Here is a 13,759-nt window from a genome sequence, read left to right on the forward strand (position 1 = left end):
CAATCACAATTCATTACGCAAGTACAGAGTGTTTCAGTGGCATTGATTGGTCATGTTGCTTAAAATACGGAAAACAAGAGTTTTGACCAGCACTAGAATTTATTACATGTGCGCATTCATACACATTCATACAAATATAGATACATATTCAAGCCAGATTAATTGGTTTGATACGGTTACTTGATCCGAATCAAAAGGAATGACCGCTGTGTTGTGACAGCAACTACATGTGAGTTGACAGTGTCGCCTCAAATTGGATTGCCCACTAATTAAGAATATGAACTTCGCTTGTGGTTCTCTTTTATTGCATGCATGCGCTTCTAAGATCAAAGGATGTATAGTGTGAAAAGTTAACTAGCAGAACAATCGTATTTCTGGGACTTGCCACGGATGTTTTCAAACAGATTATTAGAACCCCATTCAGCAATAAACAGTTGATTATGCAATGAGAAGCGTTATGTGCAAATAGACACCGAACAACAATACAATCATGTCTGTGTATAACTCTCAGTATAAAAAGTGTACATGAATTCAGTGTGATGAAAATTATTTGTGTTTTACCCAATCATGGTTTAATGGCCAAGAAATATTTATTTTAATATGTGTGGGAAATTAGTAATTACACTGTGTGCCAAATTGATTTTTATTTTGTATTTTCCTAATTAAAAGTTTCAAATAAAAAGTTTTTGAGATCTTACTTTCATCTAACTTCTTGAATTTAAGAATAAAATTACATGGATTACACAAAACTAAACTGCAGAATTTATTTTCTTAAAAACAGGCATGTTCAGCAGTAAATTGTGTATCGTGATACATATCGAATTGAATCGAATCGTAAAGCAAATATCGCGATACGTATCGTATCGGTTTCAATGTGTATCGTCACAACTCTAACATGCACACAAACACACATACCCAACCAACCCAACAAACAACCAACCATATTGTCTTAAGAGCGGCACGGGTGGCCCAGTCATCTAAGGTGCCGCGATTCGCTGTGCAGAGTTACGTCCCTTGGGCACCTATGATTGTGGGTTAAATCCCGGTTCGCCCAAATTATGTTTCTAGGTTTGTCAGCACCAAACATTAAGCTGACACGCTGTGATATAACTGTAATACTGTTAAAAGCGGCGTTAAACCCAACTCACTTACTCCCTCGATCCCTGGCCGCATCATACCAGAAGATGTTAAAATTTGGAACTTGTTGTTACCCCGTCTGGCGCTCAGCATTAAGGGGCTAAAAAACAAGGACTGGTCGGCTTGGAGACAGTATACTGTGTCTGATTTGGGTATTGATGTTAAACTGCAGCATAGTATCTCAGTTGGCTAGCACTATAAAGCGGTATTAGTCCGGAGTTCTACATGGATGCACGCATGCATGCACGCACAAACATCACTATATAAATGCAACAATCTTAGACGTGTAGGACCCCATTTCACCCACCTCACCCGAGGAACTGATGGTGCATGCCTGCTCAGACTGCTGGGGACACAGGTGGCCAAGGGGTCTGATGTGCTGGTGTTGCCCAGTCTGCACTTGACCCGTGTACCGTATTTCCTCTGTTAGACGCCCGGGCTTCTATTTATTTCGGACAAGCCTTTGACCCTGCATCAATTAGAGGCCCGGCATCTATTGGAGGCCCGGCTTCTATTAATACCCCCATTTCACCTAAAAAGGGATAATTAATTGTATCAATTGATCGACCCGGCTTCTATTTTTTGCACTGAACAATTAACCCGGCTTCTATTAGAGGCCGGCGTTTATTAGAGGCCCAGCTTCTAAAAGAGGAAATTTTATGTGGATGTCACCATTGTCTTAAGCATAAACGGCAGGAGTCAGTTCAGTGGACACACTATGATATAATTGAAACACTGTTCAAAGCAGCGTTAACCAAACTAATTTTCTCAACACGTGATAATTAACCGTGTGGGGATGTGATTAAATGGATAAGGTCAGACTCAACTGGTTACAGGTCATCGTGTCCTGACAGTCCTCATCACTGCATATGCTTCAGTCACGGGGGTGTCTGGTCCAAATTTACTAATTAACATGCTGCCATGATAAGACTGGAATATGACTGACTTCAATATTTAACTTTCACTCACTGCACTGAAGTTATAGTGCTACCTAAAGAAGATTGGTAGCTGAATATTTAGTAAGGATAAGAATTTTTGGATGTTTCAAGGGGAAATTTCTTTATAACTAATTGGAGCGACGATTCAGTGTAGGTTCTAACACTGTTAACAAGCAAGTGTGTGTCACTTGCTTGATAACGGTGTTAGAACCTACACAAAACGTCGCTCCTAATTGTAATAAAGAAGTTGCTCATCCATAAATTCTTATCCTTACTTAGTACTCCAACTTCTAAATGCCTATCAAAGAAGCTGCATATTTGTTAGCATTCCAACCTATTGGCCCGGCAGTATTTATATTGCTTCCATGATCTAATACCGGGGGCTCTGATTTTCTCAAAATATAGATAGAGGCATACATTTTCAATGATCCCGAGCACTTCAGAGATAATAAGTACGGCATCACGGTCCTTCCTCCAAGACTGAATCACTTCCTTCTCACAATGCCACCAGAAGGTGCAGGCATATATAATGAGCCCAGCAATTTAAGCAGAACCAGGAATAGCCTTCCTTCTGATGTGATTAGACCTTACGATATGATTAGACATGACTGGATTGATTGCAATTCTCTGACGAGGCCATGGAAGATGCATGTACGCCCTCAGGTGTGGGACATTATTAAATGGCTTGCTTCCCTTCACTCACAAGGTGATCTTCAGTTATGAGGACATCTACATATTCATTGTGTCTATTTTTATATCTACTACAGCTCAACATCTGTGGCGGAGCCTTTTTTTGTATTTCTCACCGCTCATGTGTTGATTAACTGATATGGATCAATGAAATGAATCAATGGCTTCTGTTCAAAGTCTCGATCCTGTGTGAACTGATTAAGTTAATATTTTTGCAGAAACTGAATAAGTTGAGTTCGATTTTCAAGAATAATGGTGTAGTTCAGCAGGTTATGGATGTGCTTCATTGACTGGTTCTGTTCTTAAATGGAGTGGGTGTAACTAGGTGTGGTTGGGTGTGGCTAGTTGGGGTGGGTGTGACTAGGTGTGGTTGGGTGTGGCTAGTTGGGGTGGGTGTGACTAGGTGTGGTTGGGTGTGGCTAGTTGGGTTGGGTGTGGCAAGGTGTGGTTGGGTGGGATTAAATGGGGTTGGGTGTGGCAAGGTGTGGTTGGGTGGGATTAAAAGGGGTTAGGTGTGGCAAGGTGTGGTTGGGATTAAATGGGGTTAGGTGTGCCCAGGTGTGGTTGGGTGTGGCAAGGTGGGTTTGGTCTGGGTAAGGTATTTTTTGTGTCAGAATACATCTGACCTAGATTTGTTTGCTTACTGAGATGAAGCTGGAATATTGCAGACTCCTTCCACAACTCACTCTTTAATAAAATCAGGATATATTGCCCAATGTGGATCATGCTGTCAACCTATGTTTTGCTTGACAAAGACTTGGCTATTTTCAGGCATAGAAGAAATATTGCAGACTGGAGCATAAAAAAACATTCACTCACACAATGTAACAAGTACCACTGTCTGGCCTCCTGGTACAGTAAGCTCTAAAACGGTAACCAGTTACTAGATCCAGTCTGTAGGACCAGTTGCTAACCCCTGTTGCTAGGTCGGTCCAGGTCCTGCTCCAGGCTCCAGTAACAAGGTTCGTACAAGCTTGAAAAGGCCCTGAATTTTAAGGTCCCGCTTGAAAAGCCTTGATTATGAGCGTCAACTTTGAGAAAGCCTCGAAAACCATCAAAGGAGCTTGAAAAGCCTTGAATTGTACAAAATGAAAAACGTTTGTTTCGAAAGTATTAAAATTCATAACAGATTTAATTTGCTTTAATTCTTGGTTGTGAAAATGAATCCTGTTGAAAAATTTGTGATGTTCATAATGTTTTTAAGGTTGTTGTTTTTTATGGTATGCTGGATTAATTTTTTTTATTGACACAAAAGGGCTAATAACCCAGCCAAACAGCCTTGAAAAATGACAGTTGAAAGCCTTAAAAAGCCTTGAAAAGGCCTTGAATTTTAGAGTTCCTTGTCTGTATGAACCTTGAATTTCCTGTGCTTTCAATACATTACAAATATACAACTTTTAAACAACTGTCACATATTAGCCAGTGAATGAGTATGCGTTTTCAAATAATGTTTCTCCCATGATTAAATTTCCTAAAATGTACAGACACTCGCAAAAGCTACAAAGGTGGATGAGGTTGAACGAGTGTCCAAGATTAAAAGAAATTAAAAAATAAATAAAATAAAATAGTTCAAATTAATTTTTACTTGCCTGACCCCTCCCTTTTTTACAAATCAGAAAAATACAAATACAGCTACAAGAATCGTTCAAAATTTAAGTAGCTATTAACTCTTGAAATAACAATTGTTTAAATCTATTGCATGTAGTCCCTGGCCATACATATACCATATTCGACGTAATAAGCGCTCCGCTATAATGAGCGCCCACGGCGATACTGGCTAATATATTGGCTAGTGAACAATCCCAATAAGCACCCCTTCCTATTGATCTATGTACACAAGACTTATTTATTCGCGTATAATACACACTCGTGTGTTATATGCACCTTTAATTATAGGCAATTAAATTCTGGAAAAAATATATCTGCCGTACATAAACATTTCAGGCTGTCAGCATAAACAACAAAATATATCTTTCAACTCTTTTCACCAATATATTATTCCAATAAGAGCCCCCTATTTTGCAAGTGCCCTGGGCACTTATTATGTTGAATATGGTACATGTGTCTGCAAAAACACAACACATTCCACACATTAGACAGTAGTAGCCATTAATTTTTATCCACAAAACCAAGCAATCAAACAACTGCATGCCATATAAATTAAAATAAATGCTAAATTTCACAAAAAAAACAAAACAATAATCATTGTTTTGTAGAAGTCTGCAAACCATTAAATGAAAAAAAGGTGTTGCCTTGGATATTAATTTATTTTTGTACCTTCTAATAAAAATCTACAATATGTCAAAATCACAAAAGTGTGAAATATGACATTATTATTAAATTGGAACACATATAATACGTATGGTTCTGCTCAGCAACTCATTCATCTCATCATTACCCATCTGCACTAATTACTCCTCCTGCATCCGCATCCACAACATTTAACAAGTCCAACTTCACAGTTGCTGCCCGTCAATGGAACATGTTTCCTCAGGAACAATAGGTTTTTGTGATCGGGTAATTCCATAGCTGCATTTGCTTGTTTATTAAAATTCAAATGAACCAGGCAATTGCTATAAATGGCTGCTATTATCGATATAAGCCCTTCTTCTTTAATTGTACAGGAGCGAGTGAATGAGCTAAATTTCGCTCAGGTGCCTTTGTTACGGCAACAAATGGACGGCAGCAGATGCCTTGACAAAGCATTTAGATGAATATTATTCGCTTTATATTTGTGGCCATGACAGTTGGATCTCTGACCGGTTACAGTGCAGCGTGTTTAAGACAGGGTCGTGTCACGTTTTATCGATTGCCCCATGCTGTGAAATCGTTCATGCATGAATGTTTCCAAGTGCCTATTGTTACGGCCCTTCATTATGAAAATTGAACAATTTGTCAACTTACACTTTCGGAAATTATTCTGTCGGTTCGTTTGGGTCAGTCATGGTTCATGTTCTGATTTATTAATAGGATTATGATGCCTGCAGTTTTTGTCTATTCTTGACGATCATGTCATGAGGTGGCTGCTATTTTTGAGATGAAAATTGCTAGTCAATTGATCTGGTTATTGTGAAACGACGGTATGGTGTTGAAGGAAATGAAAAACTTCGGTGCCCGAGGGGTAGTTGTATTTTTTCAGGGTCCAAACGGTTTTGAAGCAATAATTTATTTCCGTGAACCTCAACATAAAGCTGGTACAGTGACGTAGAGGAATAGAATGTAGTGTAACACAGCTTGCATTAACTCACACTCATAGGGATGGCACCAGCTGTTCTGCTGTTGCGATAGTACCCCTTGTTGGTCAAGGTCATAATACCCAAGAAACCATCTTGAAATCTATAATATTGCTGCCATGAAATTTCATGGAAGAGGTACAGACCATAAATGACTTCTTTTTTATTGTAGATTTTTACAAAGTTGCAGATAAGCGTTGATATAAATATATAATTACAAAAATTTTTGTGATCTCTTGAAATACCTATTGTCAGTAAGATGATTAAGTATAAATCAGATGAAAGTAAAAATGTGTAACAAGTCAAAAGGTTAATTTTTTATCCATGTGTCTTCTTTCAAGGGTGTAGTCCTCACCACTGCTTACTGAATAGTTTACAAACTCAGCTGGAAGAAAAATAAATCATATCAACATAATTTCCATATCAGATCCGTAGACAAGGTGATTAAGAAACAAAAAGGCTTCTGTCATAATTACTCAGTTCAAAGTTGATTACCCATTATTTTATGTGATTGCCTGAGTGGTTGCATGCAGTAAAAGTCTTGGCTGGGAACCAGTATCTCTGTGACATCAGAGCTCTTCACAAGCATGATGTCACCGGTATGATGTCATTGTTTTATTGTATTATTCATTGTTCCATGATTGATGTTTGCGTGATGCATTCTAACATTTTTATCCACCCACTAAACATGAATCATCAATGGAACGGCACCAGGGATTGCCACACTAGGTGAACCGGTGTTCCACGTTAGCACCTGAGAACGTCATTGTGTTCCAGTGTTATAAACTTCATTGGAATGACTGGCAGCGTTAGAAATTGGCACTAGTCCTTTTGTCCTTGCCAAACTGCTCAGTGGTTACGAAGAAGAAGAAGAAGAAGAAGAAGAAGAAGAAGAAAAATAGTTATTGTGTCACAAATTATATATCAATGATGTACAACAATTGAGGACAAAATTAAAAACTAAAATATACAACATCCGGTCAACAGGCCTATGAGACTAGTTGACTATCATGAGGACTAGTTGAAATTTGTAAGGGTTTGGCTGTGTGTTATCGTAGTAAGAATGAGTGGACGAAATTTTTTAGTTTCTACCCCTCTCTAGTAGTTTGTGAATCATAAGATCTTCACAAGTGTTTGTTTGCAGAATGTTTTTAATAAAATTTATTTTTCGAGTGATCATCTTAACTGCATTTTTTAGACTGTATTCGTATTTTTAAGCAATAAATACCCCTACCAACTTCTAGACCAATCTATAAGTAATCTTATAAGCCACCCAATACTAAGTTTGTCAGGTACATGCTGAACTGGTGCCTTTTGCTATTTAGAAATTTTAGAAATTTTTATTTTTTCCATGGCAACAAGATGGACTTAGGTTCCAAACTCTTCTTTTTTTTACAATTTCCATGACAAGTTCCACCTCGGTTAAAAAAGGTTAGGGTTTGTTTAGAATTAATTATTTAATAAATTCTGCAACAGGGGCTGGGGATATAGAAATTCTCTTGTTTATTGTTAATTTGTGTCAATTCAAGTGCTTTTATGCAATCAGTTTGTATGAGCGCCTCCATGGTGTTGTGAATAGAGTGTCAACCTCGAGAGCGGAAGATCTATGGTTAAATCCCGGGCAAAGATGGTACTTGTTGTTTCCCTGCATTAACGGATAAAACAAGGACTGGTCGGCTCAGAGTCAGTATACTGTGTCTGAATGGGGTATCCATGTTTAGCTGTCTCATGGCATCTCAGTGGGCTCGCAATATAAAACCTGCATTTGTCCTGACTGGTTCAAGCAGCCACAGACCGCCTCCGTGGTCTAGTGGAAGAGCGTCCGCCCGGAGAGCAGAAGGTCTGGGGTTCGATCCCCGGCCGCGTCATACCAAAAGACGTTAAAAGATGGTGCTTGTTGTTACCCTGTCTGGCGCCCGGCATTAAGGGGCTAAAACAAGGACTGGTCGGCTCGGAGTCAGTATACTGTGTCTGAGTGGGGTATTCATGTTAAACTGCAACATGGTACCTCAGTGAGCTAGCACTATAAATCGGCATCAGTCCGGACTAGTACAAGCAGCCACACAAACACACACACGTGCATGCACGTCGCTATATAAGTGCAATAATCTTGGATGCGACGTTAAACCCAATTTCACCTCACCTCAAGCAGACACACACACACACACACACACACACACACACACACACACACACACACACACACACACACATCCATGCATGATGTTAAACCACATTAAACCTCACCCAGAAGTTTATAATAGGCAGTGAAGAGCTCTGATGTCAAACAGATGTGTGTATCCTATCATCAGGTGAAAATTTGCAATATATGATAATTGATGTTCAAAGATAATGATATAACAGGAAAAGCCAATATGTTTAATGGGAGAGAACCTAATTTAATACAGTGAAAGTATGGTAATAGGGCAGGCGTGATAACAAAATGAGTGAGAGAGTGAGAATGGTTTTACGCCGCTTTAAGCAATATCCAGCAATATCACGGCGGGGCACACAAGAAATAGGCTTCAAACATTGAACCCGGTGTAAGGTGCCAAAATCTACCTCCCTTCAGAGTATACCCGGGTAGATTCTGGGAGCTTCCAGAATCTTACCCGGGGTAGATTTTGGGGACTTCCCAGAATCTACCCCCCTTTCCCAGAATCTACCCCCAGGGGGTATAATCTAAATTTCACGAAGCAATTGTCATTGTCTTAGTCAGAGTTTTTATATTATTATCAATAACAAATAGAGATGCATGTTTTAAAACTAATTAGATGTGTACTGAATAGGCATTTATGTAAACTTAATCAGATGACAATGTTTTTACAGCAGTTGACCAGGAGAGATCAAGACTGAGTTTGATGCATCCCCCAAAAGAAAACTTCATGTACATTCATGAAATAAAAATGTTTAAATCAAACAGGGCTGCAGTAGATTCTTGGAGCTCCTAGATTATGGTTATAACCCAGGGTAGATTCTGGGAGCTCCCAGATTATACCCCTGGGTAGATACTCCCAGAGTATATCCCCTGGGGTTGATTCTGGGAAAGGGGGGTAGACTTTACACCGGGTCTTCAGCATGACCAGCGAACGCTTTGACCACTAGGCTACCCCGCCCTCTCATGTTTATTGTAGTTAATGATGGGATTAAAGCACAGTACCCTCTCGGTTGATAGCTGCCTCGGTCTCTTCTTTTTCCAGTGTTTGATGTTGATATGGAGAATTTTGGTTTGTTGCCAGAAAATATCGATGTCAGGATTGTTGATGAGGTGTTCTGAAAGGACAGATTTAATGTCGGAATTGGCAACAGAGGTCCTGTGGGTTGTAATCTTGTGACCATGAGCCATGAAGTTTCCACAGACTCTTGGGGTCTGATCCCCACATCCCCAGGGGCTTGATGGAGACTGGGTGGAACCTTCACCATTGGCATGTAGGATGTTTCCAAGTGTCTTATTGGAGGGGGGGGCACGGGTGGCCTAGTCGTCTAAGGCGCCGCGATTCGCTGTGCAGAGTTGCGTCCCCTGGACATGCCAGAAACCTATGATTGTGGGTTCGAATCCCGGTTCACCCCGATTATGTTTCTAGGTTTGTCAGCACCACACCCATGCTCGTGGGTTTCACCGAAGTGATAAACGTCTGAGACCTGCATCACTTCGGGCTTTCCTCCCACATTAAGCTGACACGCCACAATATAACTGGAATAATGTTTAAAGCAGCGTTAAACCCCAACTCACTCACTCACTTATTGGAGGGAATGTCTCATCTATGTTGGCTTGTTTTTCAGCAAGACATCCGCCAGACCAGAAAAATGAAGAAGAAGAAACGCCGCGTGAGAAGGAACCCTGTTCGCCTGAACGCTCTCAGAAGAAAGTTCATTGACACGAGCAGGAAGTACTTTGGTGTCCCTTATGCCAGGAAATATTGGCCCAAGGAAGGTGAGTTGCTATACAAACATGAACCATGAGTGGACTGTAATCATGGTCTGCGTGCTTTTAGTACATCCCCATTTGTAATTCCTGGTTCGCAGGTTTCATAATATCCGTCTGTTCTCTAAAATGGAAATCAGATCTCTCAAACTGTTGAGGATTTGAAAAGTATTCTATCAGTTGCCAATCTCATTAAAAAATGCCCATCTTAATGCTCGCTACCACTTCACAAAGATCCGAGGATGTCCTATTACAGGTCACGTCAGAACACCTTTCACAAACTTTGACTGACCAATGAAATGACTAACAAGAAGTCAACATTAGCCAATCAGAAAGCAGCTTTTTCGAGCTGTACGGCACTAGCTTCTAACTGGGGATTTCCATTTACGATTAAGCTTTGAAAATGATCAATTTTAAATTTGAAAACTGAACAAAAGAAAATTCTGGAATGTCTTATAGATGGCCGATATTGTATGGCAGTCCTAGAAAATAAGGTCTCTTCCATTTGAAATGTTTATCCCAATTTAAGCGAGATATACGGCGATTTTGAAGGAATCAGTAGAACAGACTGTAACTGTTGTTTGGAAAAAAACCCTGTGTTAACGTTTTCGATGTTGCGTGATAAGGCTGCCACTTTCCCGATCTGGTAAGCACTCTGACTGGTCAGATGGAAGGTCGTTCTGAGGACATCACTCACTCAGTCAGTCGTGTGTTCATATGAATAAAGATTTGACTTTGATCTATTCAACACTTTGTTTTGTTCTTGAAACATTACTCAGTGTAAATTAAGCCTAAACTGTGTCAAAAGTACTTATTTTATAGGTTTTGAGGAGCCTTTATCCGATGTTACAATTTGAATACAGGCATGTCTAGGACCAAAGTTCATTTTTTTACGAGATATATATATGACTGTGCAGACATGAAAAATTAATCTTGGCACACAGACAAAATCAGTGAATTGCATAAGGATATTTTAATGAATTTATCAACTTTTTATAGGTCGTATCAGAAGTTCAGAAAGTAAGCCTTTTCCCCTCATTTTTGCGATTGTTCTGTTCCCAGGGGACGGTTCCCCTCTTTCCCTCCCCTGTTGGTCCCACACTATAAATATTCCTTGTGTCTGTCCTCCAGCCCCAGAGTATCAGTCACCCATGTTCCTGGACTGCTGTGGCCTGGTCCGGCAGGTGCTCCGGGACATGCGGAAAGACTTGGGCTTCAAGATCGGACCATGGAACCAGGCCTACATGTACGACACTCTGCCCATCAACCTGAAGGAGGAACAGATGAAACCAGGGGACCTTGTCTTCATGTCCGGAATCTACACCAACCCAAAATGTAAGACCAGTCTCCACGATCATATCACACACCCCATTTGGATTCTTGGGTAGAACAGATCTTCAGTAACCTATACTTGCTGCAAGAGATGGATCCGATGGTCAGGATCAGTTGATTGTGTGTCATTGTATCCTGATGATGTTGATCCTTGCTCATGTGGTCAATAACTGTTTCGTCTGGCCCAGACTTTATCATTTATGGGATGCTATGTGATAGTTGCACTGATGCTGACTGCACTGTTCAAGATCTTTCCACTCCAGCGTTAGAGACTAACAGTTTTCGTCCACTAGTCCTTATAATGATAACATATAGCAAAACCCTTAAAAATGGCACTTTTCTACTAGTCCTTATGATACCTTTACCATTGGACATTATGGCAAGGACTATAGGACTAGTTCCAATTTCTAACCCTGCACTCAGTTGAGGTCACTGCATTTCTCTATGCAGAGTTGTGTCCCTTAGCAGCAATCTTGATTATGAACCTTGGTCTGACAACACCATACCTGTCCTTTTGAATTTCACCACCATGGTACACGTCAGTGGCCTGTGCCATATTGGGCTTTATGCCACATGAAGCTGACAGGCTAAAAATAACTGAAACAATTTTCAATTAAAGCATTTGGTCCATATATATGGTGCTGTACTCCATGCATAAGCATGCTCTAAGCGCTTAGACATTTATTACCCCAGTCAATGGATCAGTGTGCTCTCAATAGTCATTCTCAGCTCCCTGGGGAGAATACAACCCAAGCTGCCTGTTAGGTGCTCGAAGGTTAACAACCACATTGCCATCTCATCCTACCGGGTACCCATGCAATAAAGGAATTGCCTAAAGTTTTGTCTTAGGAAACATTGCAGGTGTCTGACGTAGATTGCGATAGTCAAGTCATAACAGTCTTCTTATATGTCCAATGCTATTGCGGCAGTGATATTTACAGATGTATGCTTTCTTAGCCAAGAAGCAGCGCCACAACATGACCCATGTGGAGATCTGGCTCGGGGAGGGTGAGAAGACCATCGGCGCCCGCTGGAATAATGGCAAGGTGAAGGTGTTCGACAGCTACAGGTTCTCAGCCAAAAGTTTCCACAGTGAGAAGTACCACTTCAAGTCTATAGACACCTGGCTCATGGGCATCTGCAAGAGGTTAGTAAAGAACAGATGCATACAAATGTTTTGCAGGCAATATTTTTTCAAACTGATGAGGGAACAGTGAGTGAGTTGGGTTTAACACCACTTTTAACAGTACTCCAGTTAAATCACGGCGTGTCAGCTTAATGCGGGAGGAAAGCCCGAAGTGATGCAGGTCTTAGAGACGTTTACCACTTCGGTAAAACCCACGAGCACGGGTATGGTGCTGACAAACCTAGAAACATAATTGGGGCGAACCGGCATTCGAACCCACAATCATAGGTTTCTGGCATGTCAAAGGGACGCAACTACCTCTTTTACCATTATATACATTGCAACTCAGTAGCAGGGCATTTTTATAGACTTTTATGAAAATAAACATTATTTGCTAACACAGAAGTTGTGTTCGTGAGTTAAAAACACTGATAGAAACACTGAATATACCATGCAGGAAATGAAACAATAACAAGACCAGGGTTTTGTGACACACCGATGCTATGAAATATCTTCTTTTGATTTGCAAAATGTTAATGTAATTTAATGGGAACAGAAATGGAGAACATAAAAAAGAAGTACCACCATCACTGATTGACTGCAAGGACAAGAATGTACTTATAAATGGGTAGATACGGCTCATTTCAGACACCAGGTGTCTTGTATGTATAAATGGGTAGATAAGGCTCATTTCGGACACCAGGTTTCATGTAGGTGTAATGGGTAGATACGGCTCATTTCAGACACCAGGTGTCATGTAGGTGTAAATGGGTAGATACCGCTCATTTCAGACACCAGGTGTCGTGTACGTATAAATGGGTAGATACGGCTTATTTTGGACACCAGGTATCATGTTTGTATAAATGGATAGATACGTCTCATTTCAGACACTAGGTGTCATGTAGGTGTAATGGGTAGATACAGCTCATTTCAGACACCAGGTGTCATGTACTGTACGTATAAATGGGTGGATACTGCTCATTTTGGACACCAGGTGTTGTGTATGTATAAATGGGTAGATACGGCTTATTTAGGAACCAGGTGTCATGTTTGTATAAATGGGTACATTCGGATTATTTCGGACACCAGGTGTCATGTATGTATAAATGGGTAGATACGGCTTATTCCGGACACCGGGTGTCATGTATGTATAAATGGATATATACGGCTCATGTCAGACACCAGGTGTCATGTATGTATAAATGGATAGATACAGCTCATTTCGGACACCAGGTGTTGTGTACGTATAAATGGGTAGATACGGCTCATTTCAGACACCAGGTGTCATGTATGTATAAATGGATAGATACGGCTCATTTCGGACACCAGGAGTCATGTATGTATAAATGGGTACATTCGACTTATTTCGGACACCAGG

At 40.4% G+C, this 13,759-nt stretch overlaps 1 protein-coding gene across 1 annotated transcript in view; it reads left to right on the forward strand.

Annotated features, from left to right (window-relative positions):
• LOC124139089 overlaps positions 1-13,759 on the forward strand; it is a 144,390-nt gene that overhangs the window by 58,507 nt on the left and 72,124 nt on the right. The window contains exons 4-6 of the mRNA XM_048394184.1: positions 9,782-9,932; positions 11,055-11,258; positions 12,213-12,402. Coding sequence (XP_048250141.1) covers positions 9,782-9,932; positions 11,055-11,258; positions 12,213-12,402 — 545 coding nt within the window. The remainder of the gene's footprint in view (positions 1-9,781; positions 9,933-11,054; positions 11,259-12,212; positions 12,403-13,759) is intronic.

The sequence above is a fragment of the Haliotis rufescens genome, unplaced genomic scaffold (assembly GCF_023055435.1).
Source record: "Haliotis rufescens isolate VD_foot unplaced genomic scaffold, xgHalRufe1.0.p SCAF_13, whole genome shotgun sequence".
Lineage (NCBI taxonomy): Eukaryota > Metazoa > Mollusca > Gastropoda > Lepetellida > Haliotidae > Haliotis > Haliotis rufescens.